This window comes from Brassica rapa, chromosome A04 (genome assembly GCF_000309985.2).
Source record: "Brassica rapa cultivar Chiifu-401-42 chromosome A04, CAAS_Brap_v3.01, whole genome shotgun sequence".
Lineage (NCBI taxonomy): Eukaryota > Viridiplantae > Streptophyta > Magnoliopsida > Brassicales > Brassicaceae > Brassica > Brassica rapa.
Genome location: NC_024798.2, coordinates 9,621,396 through 9,634,201, shown reverse-complemented (window position 1 = coordinate 9,634,201; position 12,806 = coordinate 9,621,396). Strand labels below are relative to the sequence as shown.

At 31.7% G+C, this 12,806-nt stretch overlaps 2 protein-coding genes, 1 long non-coding RNA gene and 1 pseudogene across 3 annotated transcripts; 3 read left to right on the top strand and 1 right to left on the bottom strand.

The window, feature by feature from the left end:
- Positions 1 to 59: 59 nt before the first annotated feature.
- LOC117133579 lies at positions 60 to 754 on the top strand. The gene is made up of 2 exons (XR_004457456.1): positions 60 to 301; positions 337 to 754. It is a non-coding gene; the product is annotated as an uncharacterized LOC117133579 (long non-coding RNA).
- A 2,162-nt stretch (positions 755 to 2,916) lies between these two features.
- On the bottom strand, positions 2,917 to 5,864 carry LOC103863915 (zinc-finger homeodomain protein 10). Its single transcript, XM_009141674.3, has one exon. It carries the CDS (start codon positions 4,083 to 4,085, stop codon positions 3,132 to 3,134), a length of 954 nt encoding a protein of 317 aa, XP_009139922.1. The 5' UTR covers positions 4,086 to 5,864; the 3' UTR covers positions 2,917 to 3,131.
- Positions 5,865 to 6,632: 768 nt separating this feature from the next.
- Positions 6,633 to 8,862, top strand: LOC103864168 (annotated as a pseudogene).
- On the top strand, positions 7,273 to 8,862 carry LOC117133576 (thioredoxin reductase 2-like). The gene has a single exon (XM_033290108.1). The coding sequence runs from the start codon at positions 8,298 to 8,300 to the stop codon at positions 8,637 to 8,639; it is 342 nt and encodes a 113-aa protein (XP_033145999.1). The 5' UTR covers positions 7,273 to 8,297; the 3' UTR covers positions 8,640 to 8,862.
- Positions 8,863 to 12,806: the final 3,944 nt, after the last annotated feature.

Below are 12,806 nucleotides of genomic sequence, written 5' to 3'. Positions count from 1 at the left end.
TAAACTATAAATATAAGGTTAATTATCATATGTTCGGTTATTTTCGGATATCCATTCGGGTTCGGATATTACCCGTTCGGGTTCGGATATCCAATCTCTCCGAATTCAATACCCGTTCTGATATTTTGCTACTTCGGTTCGGATTTCGGTTCGGGTTTTTCGGATCGGGTTCGGGTGCCACTTCGGATTTCGGGTAAAATGCCCACCCCTAACTACATCAGCATATCACAGATAAAGATTACCGTTTATTTGACACCGTTGTCGGTCGTAGGCACTTAAAAGCCTTTTATTTCTAATTTAGGTGTTAAATTCAAACTTTGTGACAAAAAAACAAAGGTATTAAATTCAAATTTCCTATTAGTTTACGAATCAGATTGCACATGCAAATAGTTTATGTATCGATTAGACGATATGACCTTAGTTCAAGCACTGATCTGCCGTTTTCCCCCTTCTTGGTAAGTAATCTCTTTAAACAAATCTTTAATGTCACCCATTTAGTTGGTGTCAAACTTTAATAATAAAATATTTATGTGTGTTTACTAATCATCAGTGTTGTTTATTATCACCTAAATTTGGCAAGAATCTCAAAATAAAAAAAACTTTAAAACAGTTTGATGTATAAGGTAATTAGGTAATTTCCAGTTAGGTGCACAAGAAAGATAAATCACAACCTTACTATATATGTAATCACAACCATTTAATAATAGAAAACCATTGTACATAATCGCGCGTATATAGTTTTCTTATAAGTAACTTCCATAAAATTGAAAAAAAAACAACAGCTTCCACGAAACTGGAGCACAAAAATCATGATGAGTAATAGTTATGTCCGAGCCATATTTAAATTTGAAGATCTAAACATTTATGATAAAACATGGTGGGCCATTTCTTTTCAAGTCTACTTATATGAGTTATATCTATCATACACAAAGAACCGTACTTAAGACTTCGAATAGTGAACATCGTCTCGTCTCGTCCGCCCTGCAGTTAAAATTAACAAAAATCTTTACATATATTATATATACATTTTTATAACTGTTAAAACTGCACCGCAATTAAACCGCTTGTCCTGCACCGCTCAAACCGCAGTCACTATTCAAAGCCTTAAATGTAATAAATTGTTTTTTACGGTTAGCTATTTTTCATGGCTTTACTAAAATACTCACTCCATTCCTAAAAAATCTATATTTTAAAATTTTCACACTTCTTAATAAAATATATTAAAATTTAGCTATAAATGCATAGTTTTTTGTATTTTTATATTTCTTATATTTTTAAACCAATAAGATTTAAAAAATATAATTAATATTCTTAAACTTCATAATTTTTCATTATTAGTTGACAAAAAATATATTGAAAATATTAAATATGTATCTTTTTCTTTAGAATATAAATCTTTTAGGAACATAGGGAATATAAGATAGTGTGACATTTTTTTATCAGTATATCAAATTTCCGAGATAAAATTGCTTGTTACTTTTTGAACGTAAAAAATAATTTAGATCTGCCTTTTCATTATTAGGATATATATACGTTCATGCAACAAACAACTTACGTATACAACAAAACATAAAATAAAACAAAATTTACAACATTATATCTTAGTATTTGAATGTATTATAAATTTATAATCAATACCGGTTTTGAACATTATTCAATAAAATATTAGTTTTAGTTTTCAAATTGTAAAAAAGTAATATGTATAGTTTCTATTAATTTTCAAGCTTTTCAAAGCAAATATTAAAATATATAGTAAAATGTTTATATCTTAAACTCTCAGAAACAGCCTTGATTATAAATTAGTACTATATAATTCTGTATGTTTTGTTATTTATTTTGTAGTTCAAAATATATTCTCATTTCTAAACATGATATTTTCCTTTGATAAAGAACAGAATAAAATGCTGACAAGAAAAAAAGTGAAAAGGTTTTCCTTCTCATTTTTGTTTCACAAAAAGTGAAAAGGTTAGAATTATTATTTTATGGATAATTATATCGTTTTGTTTTGATAATGTGTATTGATGGCTAAATTGTTACGTTAACGAAAATAAAATATACTTAATAGGCGGTGCACATGGTATATGGCAGTTAGGGCCATAACCTCAGCTTCTGTAAAGTTTTGACCCTACAGACAATGCGGAAAGATATATGTGACTTGACGAAAAAATATTAAAATAATAAATACTATAAATATTAGTTTAATTGCTTAAATTGTTGTAACAACCCGTATGGAGGTACCATATCTTAATCTCAATTATAGTATTTTTTTTTATTGTGAAAGCCGACATTTCAATACTAATCCCTACGTTTCCTCAAATGGAAAGTTATTCTTAAACTATTCAATCTACTCAATGATTAGTGTGTGCGCCACGCCTTAGACCCTATTTAGAAATTGTCTAGTTATAAGCATATATTTTACTTATTAAGTAGTTGGTGAGAGCCACACTAACCTACGATGTGATAAAATAATAGTCGTATAATTTTAGTATGAATTGTACCAAACTCTAAGAAAAAGTTATGTCCAACCTGATAAATGAGTAATTAAAACTAAAGTATATACTAAAAAGGGTTATCAGGAAGAATCCATGAGAAGGACATAATTAAAGAGGAAACTGATGGTAACAAAAAAAATGTTAATCAAAATGATGGCTATTCATTTGAATATAATAATAAATGGCGTATCATATAACCTTATAATATAAAAATAAATTGGACCTAAGATTAGAAAGAAATAGTACACATGTATTGTAGTTTGGTCACAAATAAAATTTAGAAAATCCTCTTGAAGTTAAAGATAAGAAACCAAATGAATATTAGAAATTAAATTATCTGACTATCTTTGTGTTTCTTCATTAGAAACAAGATAATTTATTGGAACTTAAATTACATTGAATGGTTCATTTAATGAAAGCAAGATTTAGTTAGAATTAATTCTCAATGCTATTATTCCTCATCAAGCGAGACAACGTCGTGGTAAAGTAAATTTAATTAAAACTAAAAATTAAACTACAAACCAAACACAGCTTAAGGTTTTTAATTAAAATTAATAATAGAAGTTATTAACGATGATAATACGAGTGGCTTAGTCTAAAGCTACAGCTTCTTTATTGAATCTGACTCTGATCTTTACTTCACGACGACGACGACCCGTTTACGTCACCGCCGTGAGCTCCTCCACCGCCACCACTATCACTATCAAACCCTCCTCCGCCGTTACTAACACTGTGGTGAAGCTCGTTGCATCCGTTATTGTTAGTTTCACCGGCGGGAATCGGAGCGTGGATTCCTCCACCGCCGTTATCTGTTTTGTGGATCTCGGTGGCTCCGGCGGCGGCGACGGAGAACTGGATATCGCGGCGGTTGAAGTTGTTTTTGTTGTTGTGCATCCAGACTTTGAGAACGCTTTTGTCAACTCCGATCTGCCGGCAGAATTCTCGAACATCGTCTTCGTCGCGTTTCTGCATCTTCCACCCGACTCGGTCGGCGAACTCGTGCATCTTCTCTTTCTGAAACTGGCTGAACTTCGTTCGGAACCGCTTACGAGATCCGGTTTGGTGGTGGTGGTTGTTGCCGGAGAAAGCTAAGTTGTTGTTGTTGTTAGTCCCGGAGAGAGATAAGAGCATGTAAGATGAGGAAATCGGCGGCGGAGAAGAGGAGTTAGGGCTGCGAGGAGGAGGTAATTGTGGTGGTGGTGGTGGATGGTGACGGTGGTGAGGCTGATACTCAATTGTGGCGGCGACTGAGGAAGGAGGTGGACGGATTGAGGAGTCGTTGCCTGGTTCACGGCGGTGGAAGTTACGGTGGCAACCACAAGCTGCGCATTTGAGAGAAGTTGGATCGGTGGAGACTAACGACGGAGACGGCATGAATTCGCCGCAACCGTCTAGCGCGTGGCTACCTAAAGCTGCCGCGTGGTTTTTGAGACATTCTTTGTAAGTGAAGAGGAGAGTAGGATGGTGGTGGCGTTTGATGATGCCGTTGCTGAAGGAAATGGGTTTGGCCGGTTGGATCCGGTTCGGAGTTTCGGGTTCTGGTTCAGGTGATTTAGGAGGAGATGTTATTGTTGTATGAGTCGCCATATCCATAACAGCTCAAAACATTAATAATGTTCCACGAAAATGAGAAAAAAAAAAGAAAGAAAGAAACTTAGGGTTTAGATTTTAAGCTGGAGACCTGAGAGGCTATGGAGTATGGAATATGAGTTCTTGAAAGAGTGGAGAAGAAAAGATAAGTAAAAAAAAGGCTCTTGAGCTTTTGGAGATTTATTATTATATTATAATTTTTACTCAGCTTTATTCGTTTTTTAATATAAAATCTTGCAGGAAAATAAGAAAATGACATGAAGAGAGTGACGAATGTTGCTGAAGCAAATAAAGAAATTAAAAAGGACAAATAATAAATTAATGAGTTTTATTTTCTCTTACGACGTATCCCTTAAAGGCTTACATAATTTTAATAATAAGGAAGGAAATTAAATAAAATACGGGTTGAATTTGAGGATATTTAAATCTCAATGGAAAGGTTGATGTTTTAACCATGGTTAGGTTAGGTGTGGACGTTTAAGAGATGTGGTGGGGGACCACAAGGAGAGTGCGTGTTAGATTTTGCAGTGAAAAGCGTAATAAATGTCGCTACTGAGTTGTGTCTTAAACCTAAAGACAGTCTCATGGAAAAAGTCAAAATAAAAAATATAACAGTCTTATGGTAAAATGGTAATGCTTGCTATATTTTCTCTCATACATTTCGAGATTTTTTTTGTTTTAGAAAAAAAATTTGCCACATTAACTCCTTTCTTTTTGTAATTTCTTTTTATTTTACCTTTTCTATTTATATTTTATAAATACTTGATATTGTTATATAACGATGGCTATATCATATTCTATTCAGTTTAATATGAGTTGCCATTGTTTTATTTTATCAGAATATGTTGTGTTTGTGGATGACTTTTCACTTGACATCAGTTAGGAGGTTAATTTTTTTTTAAAGGTTAGGAGGTGTATTAAGCTATTGATGCTGCAGATAAGTTGGACTCCAGTTTCCTTCTTTTTTTTTCATACTTGTTAAATATTTTGTGGACACATCTTTAGTAAGTTACAACTTACAACACATGCAAACAACATAAAATGTGGATGACGACTTTCGTGGTTGGCCAAAGTGAAGGTTGTCACTGAAAGTCTAAATAACTTCAGATTAACTGAATTTGAGGTCTTGGATCGGGTCAGTTTACAAAAGAGAAAAAGACAGTTTAGATCGGGTCAGTTTCTAAGCACACACAAAAGGATGTTTAAGAGAGAAGTGTAATACACTTCGATTAAAACGGCCCAATGATGTTGCATCACTATTAACATATGAAAAAACAGTGGACTGTTTAACATATTTATTTTCTCCTTCTGTCTTCTTTTTTCTTTTTTTGAAACTTTTTTTTGGACAATTTCTCATTCTATCTTCTTATTCGCTACGGTGTATTCAACCGAGAGTTTGAGACAATTTATATTAAAATAACAAATATACTGTTACTAAAATATAAAATTTTTAAAGTTTATTAGTTTTTTTTAAAATTAATTTTAATATATCATAAATACTATGAAATCTACTATAATTGAAAATATTCTAAGTTATAAATTATAGAGATTTTCTAGTGAATTTAAAATGTAAGGATAGAGTTTGTAGTTTGAAAAAAAAAAACAAATCTTATGATTTTAAATGAGATTCTAGATTTGGTTTAACAAAAATCATATGAATTTTACCAATTCATCTAGAATCATTTAAAAGCTCACTGAAAAACAAATTTATAGATTTGTGTAGTTGAGGTGAAATTGAGTTGATTCATCATTTCAGCTTCCTCTACATAAGCATCTTGAAATTAGGAGTTTTAGAAATTTACAATCTAATATGGCGTAGTTTTGCCGTGATTTATGAATGTATAAAGAAAAAGAGATTTACTTCATCAAAAGAAAAAGAGATTTACAATTTAAAAACACAAACCAAAATCAGTCTCAAAGAAGAAATAATTACTTTGGCTTTATATAGTTTTTAACACTAAACCTCTATTGACCAATGCAAACGAATTTTCTTTTGTTTAACTCTATAACCAATTACCGGTTAAATTATGTGAGTAATCATTTTCTGATCCCACTACCAATGTTGACAGGGCTAAAACGATTAGGCGTAAGCCTCAGCCCTCAGGGTGAGGTAGTGTCTAATCATACATAACGAGCTTGAGTTTGAATACCAAAATTGTGAATACCAGATTAAGATCCACAACCTGCATGAGATAAATATTATATACATAAATTATTTATATATATTGTTATTTAATTTAGTTTTGAATATATTATAAAGTAATTAAACAATATATATATATATATTGAATAATTTAAAATTCAGTAACTATCTATCTATCTATTTATATAAAATAGAGTTTGCTTTCTTCTTATAAAACCACCTAAGATTCTAGCTAGATAAGTCACTTCATATTCTTCCGCCACGTGTCCCGAGCATGAAACTCACCGTTTCATTAACTCTGGTGCGGGCTTGGACTGTGTAATCGCGTGCCTGGGCCTAATCCTGAAGAATCGATACATTGGCGTTTGTTAGTCATCTTCGTCCGACTCCTTCGCGGCCAGGAGCTCAAGCCTTGCCTCTTCGAAGAGTGGATGGCCAACAACATCGCTCCCAGCGGTCAGCTAACCACCAACACCGACGCCGAGAACCTTCCCGGCTTCCCCAAAGGCATCCTCGGCATCGACATCGTCGACAAGTTCCATAAGCAATCAGAGAGGTTCGGCACCGAGATCTTCACGGAAAGGTCACGAAGGTCGATTTCTCCTCGAGGCCATTCAAGCTCTTCACCAATTCGAGAACTGTGCTCGCCGACGCACCGATGCCGTCATCATCTCCATCGGAGCTGTTGCGAAACGGCTGAGCTTTGCCGGATCTGGGCATATGCTGTATGTGACGGCGCCACTCCGATCTTCACGAACAAGTGATATATGGTATTTTATACATCTTGTATATATGCTTTTCAATTGGCTTTCAAGTTTTTATCGAGTCTTTCTAGTCCTTTTCGAGTCATTACAGGTCTGGAGTTGCATTGGATGGGAGATGGACCAGCTGGAACAAAAGAGTCAGAGAACAATGCAATTTGGTGATTTTCACGCAGAATAGTCTTGATGACTGTTCCTGATAGCGGAGCAATCCGAGTGACTGTTCCGGATAGCGGAGCAACCCGAGTGACTGTTCTAGATAGAGCGGAACAACCCGAGTGCATGTTCCAGCGGCAGAGATTTTTAAGGAAACTACAACCTATTTCGGGATTTGCCCTAATCTCTCTATTTTCTCTCCCAGCCGCATGTGGCTTTGATATATCTTCTTTTTATGTTTCTCCTGACTATTTTGCGCTATTTTTGGAGAAGAAACCAGACCTTAGAGTTGGAGACTTGAGATTTTGCTACTTTGTAAAGGGAGAAGGCCATCTCTCTCGACTTAGAGAAGAACCCCCCTGAACCCTATTACTTTATTTCAGTCATATTTCATGTTGCTTTATATCTCTGTCTCTGTGTTTTCTTGCTTCATGGCTGAGTAGTCAGCTTGCTTAGTCTAGGGTGTTAGGGTGTTAGATCTGTGAGCTTGACATAAATAAGTTAAATCTCGATTGTCTTCATTCACTGTTGTTCTTAAGGCTTGCATCAAGTTAACCACTTAGTGCCTGATTCTAGGTTTAATCTATTCATCAAAAGTGTTATAGGTTGCTAGACATAACTTGAGTGAGCATCATATCCCTAACTAGCGAAAGTAGATGTTAGGGTGTTTTGTGAACATATCGGACTTGATCTTAATGTTTGTCATTGCATCTCAGTCCAAACGACAGTTTAGGTACTGAGATCGATTGACAAAAGGTGAAGCACCACGACAGTGGGCTGATCTATCTTAAGTGATCCGAGTTCTAGACTGGTATTTAATCGAACTTGAATAATTGTTTGGCTCACACTTGTTTAACACCCGACCAAACCACCCTAGGCTAGCATTTTAATCATCTGAAATCTTTAATTAATCTTATTACTTGCTTGTTACGAAACCTTAATCTCAAAACCCCATCATTGTTTTAGCTAAGTATTGATCCTATAAAGATAAAGTGTACTCGTTGGTCTCTGTGGATTCGATCCTAAAGTGCTACATCGACATACCATTCGATTGTGGTAGTGTGCACATTAGGTTAATTGGTGTGCGTATACACGTAATATCAACAAGCCTCTGGTGGTTATCGGCGGCGGAGACGGGGCAGCGGAGACTCGGCGATGGAGGAGGCGAGATACGTTCAGGGCGTCGAAGATCATGCAGCAGAGAAAGGCGTGCTTGGTGGTTTGAAGGTGAAGAACGTTGTTACTGGTGATGTTTCGGATTTGAAAGTGTCTGGGTTGTTCTTTGCGATTGGTCATGAGCCGGCAGCGAAGTTCTTGGATGGGCAGCTTGAGCTTGATGAGGATGGGTATGTGGTGACCAAGCCTAGTACCACTAAGACTAGCGTGGTTGGTGTGTTCACTGCTGGAGATGTGCAAGACAAGAGCTATAGACAGGCCATTACAGCTGCAGGAACTGGTTTGTTTTCCACATCTCTATTTATGTTTATAGAAAAGTAGATAATAGAGTATCTGATATTTAATTGTTGCTTAATTACATAGTGGTTTGAGGAACCCTTTTTAGCTTTTTGAAAGTCATTAGCTTTTATTGATGGAACCTGTTCATCTGCTCAATGTGGTTTGTGTTGTTTACTATTTCATTTGTGAGACCATTTTAAGTGGTTTCATGAGTAGTTTGTTGAAGTGAACAATTTTTTAAAAATGTATGATTGCTCTGTTCAAAGTGAGTTGGTTTTTTGAAGTCATTAGCTTTTTATGGTGGAACCCATTCATGTTCTCAAAGTGTGTGGCTTTGTATATCATTTGGTTGAGAAATGATTTGTGTTTGCTATAGAGTGTTCATGTGGTTTGTGGTTAAAGTCAAAGTGCCTGCTTTTATCTGTATATCATTTGATTAATTTAAGTAAGTAGTTTGAGACATGATTTGTATTTGCTTTATAATGTTCATGTGGTGTGCGGTTAAAGGGGTATATCTACTTTCATACTCACACTCTTTAGTAGACTAATAGTGGTCATTAGTTGTTCTCGAGAAGCATGCAAGTTAAATTGAACTGTTTCAAGATTTCTTATCTTAATGTTCTCTTGCTAAAAAATAATAATAATTCAGACATATTTTAGCTATTTACACGTTATGGTGTGTGGTCTTTGAACTCTGACTAAGATGAAATGAGATTGTTCTCGAGTGGCTACTTGGTTCCATGAAACCCAATTTGATTAAAATATGGCAATGCAAAAACCGCAAGAAAACAATAATTCAAGGTGGAGTGGATGAGTCTCAAGTTTATTAATTTTTCCCTTTTTAAGTGTACTTTCTTGAACCTAAATTTAAGATACTTAGATATTTTTTTTGTTTATAATATCGTTTTTAATCTACAATTATTTTTTAAAAATGCTTCATAAATTAATGTAAATTCATATAATTTGTTTTCTAGCTTCCCGCCCGTAGGACGGACTGATCCTAGTTATATTTATAATTAGGTCGGTCTGCATAAATAAAAACAGTCATTCTTGTTTCTTTACAACAATTGTATGATAAATAAATCCAAATAATATTTTTATTTATTTTATGTAGTATAATAAATTTAAATGATATTAATATATATATATATATATATATATATATATATATATATATATATATATATATATATATATATATATATATTATTTTAATATAGTTATCTATTAAATAATGCATCATATATATATATATAATATTTTAATATATTTATCTATTAAATAATGCATCATATGCTTTTATAATCATTTGTATCTTTTAAAAAACCATTGATAACAAAAATTTCAGTGTGTGATTTCTAACAGTTTTAGTAATTTATAATCATTTTAAAAATTTAATGAAAAATTTGAAGTTCAAATTTGAAATTTTCGATACTTTTTCATTGCAAATTTCGAAATTAAAATTATATATGGTATATAATTTAATCAAACGATATTAAAATATATATATATGTATATATGTTTAATCTGAAAATATATTAAATGAAACTTGATATCCATATGGTTTTATGATCATTTATATCTTGTAATAACAAAATATTTAAACATAAATTTTAATGTGAGATTTTTTAACAATTTTAGTAATTTATAGTTTTTTTTTTAAATTCAAACTATAATATATACAAAAAAGGATCAGTTAATTTATTTTAATAATACCCCTAATTATTATACTATTTTATTTGTTTTTATTAATAATAAGCTGAAAGATAAGAATAAAAATAGAAAAATTATTATACATTTGCATCTAGCCTTAAGGATTCTAGGACCGGCTCTGTAACCATCTAGTCTTTAAAAGTAATGAATGTATCAGGGTTTTCAGTAAAGTAAGTTTAATTTTCATTCATCCAATTAGGAAATAAAACCAATAAAGGTTCTTCAGTTGTATAATTGTATGTCCCGTAAATTTTTCGCAATTGGAAGAAAACACATCATACGACGCACCAGTATTTATACATATATTTTACATAAATTGTGTGCACTGTAAGGTTGTCATGTGGTATTTTGGCAAAATTCACTTAAATCTTAATGACAAAAATATTTAAACACTATTAATGAATACTAGGTGTTATGTCCGTATATGCGTGCATAATATTTTTATGAATACTTACAAGTTTATGTTTTATTAATTTAAAAATAAGCATGATAAGTTAATATTTATGTTTTCATAAAGTTTAATCGAACATCAAATTATTTATATATGAAAATTTATTAAAATATATAGGTTTATTATTGTGTTGAAATTTAAAAACACTTACAAATTAGAAATATTTAAGAAAATATATTTATACAAATTTATTGCTTGATTAGTATTTAATTATGATTTTTTATATCTTAATTTTTATGATAGATAAAATTATTTCAAGATAACACCCTAATATTTAACAACTATTAATATTTAATTATAAATTGTTTTAGATTTAATTTAAATTTTAAATTAGAAAATATTATTTAAAGATAAAAACATAATATATAATAATTATAATTTTCTTAAACCTATATTATTGATATAATTTTTTTTTTAATTATATATAAAAATTCATTAAGGGTATCATCGACTTTGACCACTCTAACTTTAACGTGTTCAAAAAATTTACTTTGAAAATAATAGTATAGATAGAATCTAGCTTCTATGATTGTAGATTTAAATTCAGCGATTTGTACTTCTCTTTTGATAAATTAGAATTAGATATACATGATTTAAAATACTATCTTTTTTTTGTCGATTGTATTATTAAGCCTTTTAAGAAAAGAATTCTAAACAATGAGAACTAGCAAAACAAATATAGAAAAGGGATACACCAATAGTGATCCAAAGTAAACTAACACAATTCTATGTTGCGTGTGGATGACCAAAGATTTTCTATATAGAAACTCCATATTTGCTTTTGGAATAGTTGAATCTCAAAGGAGATAATCTTCATATTAATCCAAAAATACCACGTTTTAAACTGAATTGGGAAGGATATCCACACTTTTTAATACTACAGCAGTAGTCACCGAGACGAGACAACTCTTTATATTGCTCTATTGAAAATTATAAAATCAAATAGATTACCATTCCATAGAATTTCACGTTGCCTTTCGAAGTAACCATAGTTTGCAATAAGAACTCCATCACCATCAAATGAAGAACCATCAACGATTGAAGCCGGTAAGATCCGTCGCCACCATCCGCATTAGATATGTCAATTACCTTTTCTAAACAGTTCAATTGAACCGAAATTTTTGCCTTACCAAATCTATTGGAAAAAAACATACAAAAGAACAATAAAAAAACACTGCCAGATTTAAGATAAATTGACAATCAAACAAACCAAGTGTTAGAAAGTAAAGCAAATCAAGGAAAAAGAAGCAAAGGAAATCAAACAAGCCGATATCGGAGCTACTGAAGCCTCTGACCATCGGCTTGAAACTAAAAAAAATCTTTCTCTTTTTCTCTTGACGGCTAGGGTTTTTCCAAGGTTAGCTTATAAGTTTTTAACGACAGAGGAAGTTAAATATTTACTCAAAATACTATCCATACACACTTGTTTCATGTATATTAATTATTACTGGTTAGTTCAATCTCTTTTGTTAAAACAAAAACATTATGCCTTTTCTAGGTGGATTTAAGGTGGACCTCCTATTAGATTTGTTATATTTAGATTTGTTATATTTTCTAATCTTAATAAATGTTTATGTTATTAAATTAATTATGATAACAATTTATTAGATATGTTCATAATTTTAGAAAGAATCTCACCTTCATTTTGAGAAAACAAATAAAAAAATATCTTATCATTTTTTTTTGACGTCAATATCTTATCATTAAAATTGTATTTTTTTGGGAAAAATATTAAATGTACCAGATTTTATAACAATATTTGGAGATGTACTTTATATTTAAACATAAAATACATTAACTTTAAAGGTATTTTCAGTTACTTAATCTTAATTATAGATATTCTATATTTTTGTAAACAGATTTATATAATTTTAGCATCTAAATATATACCGAGGACACTATAAAATATATGAACATAATTGCACTTAACTTACGTGATCTAAAATCCCCCAACTCAAAATTTTAAATTTTTCTTATAATCATCTGATAAAATTTAGAAATATTATATTCTGCGCAAATGCGCTGGTTCAAATATAGTGATATTT

Bases quoted from the DNA above. Each gene is read 5' to 3' on its own strand.
- LOC117133576 (XM_033290108.1), top strand. From the start codon at position 8,298: ATGGAGGAGGCGAGATACGTTCAGGGCGTCGAAGATCATGCAGCAGAG.
- LOC103863915 (XM_009141674.3), bottom strand. From the start codon at position 4,085: ATGGATATGGCGACTCATACAACAATAACATCTCCTCCTAAATCACCT.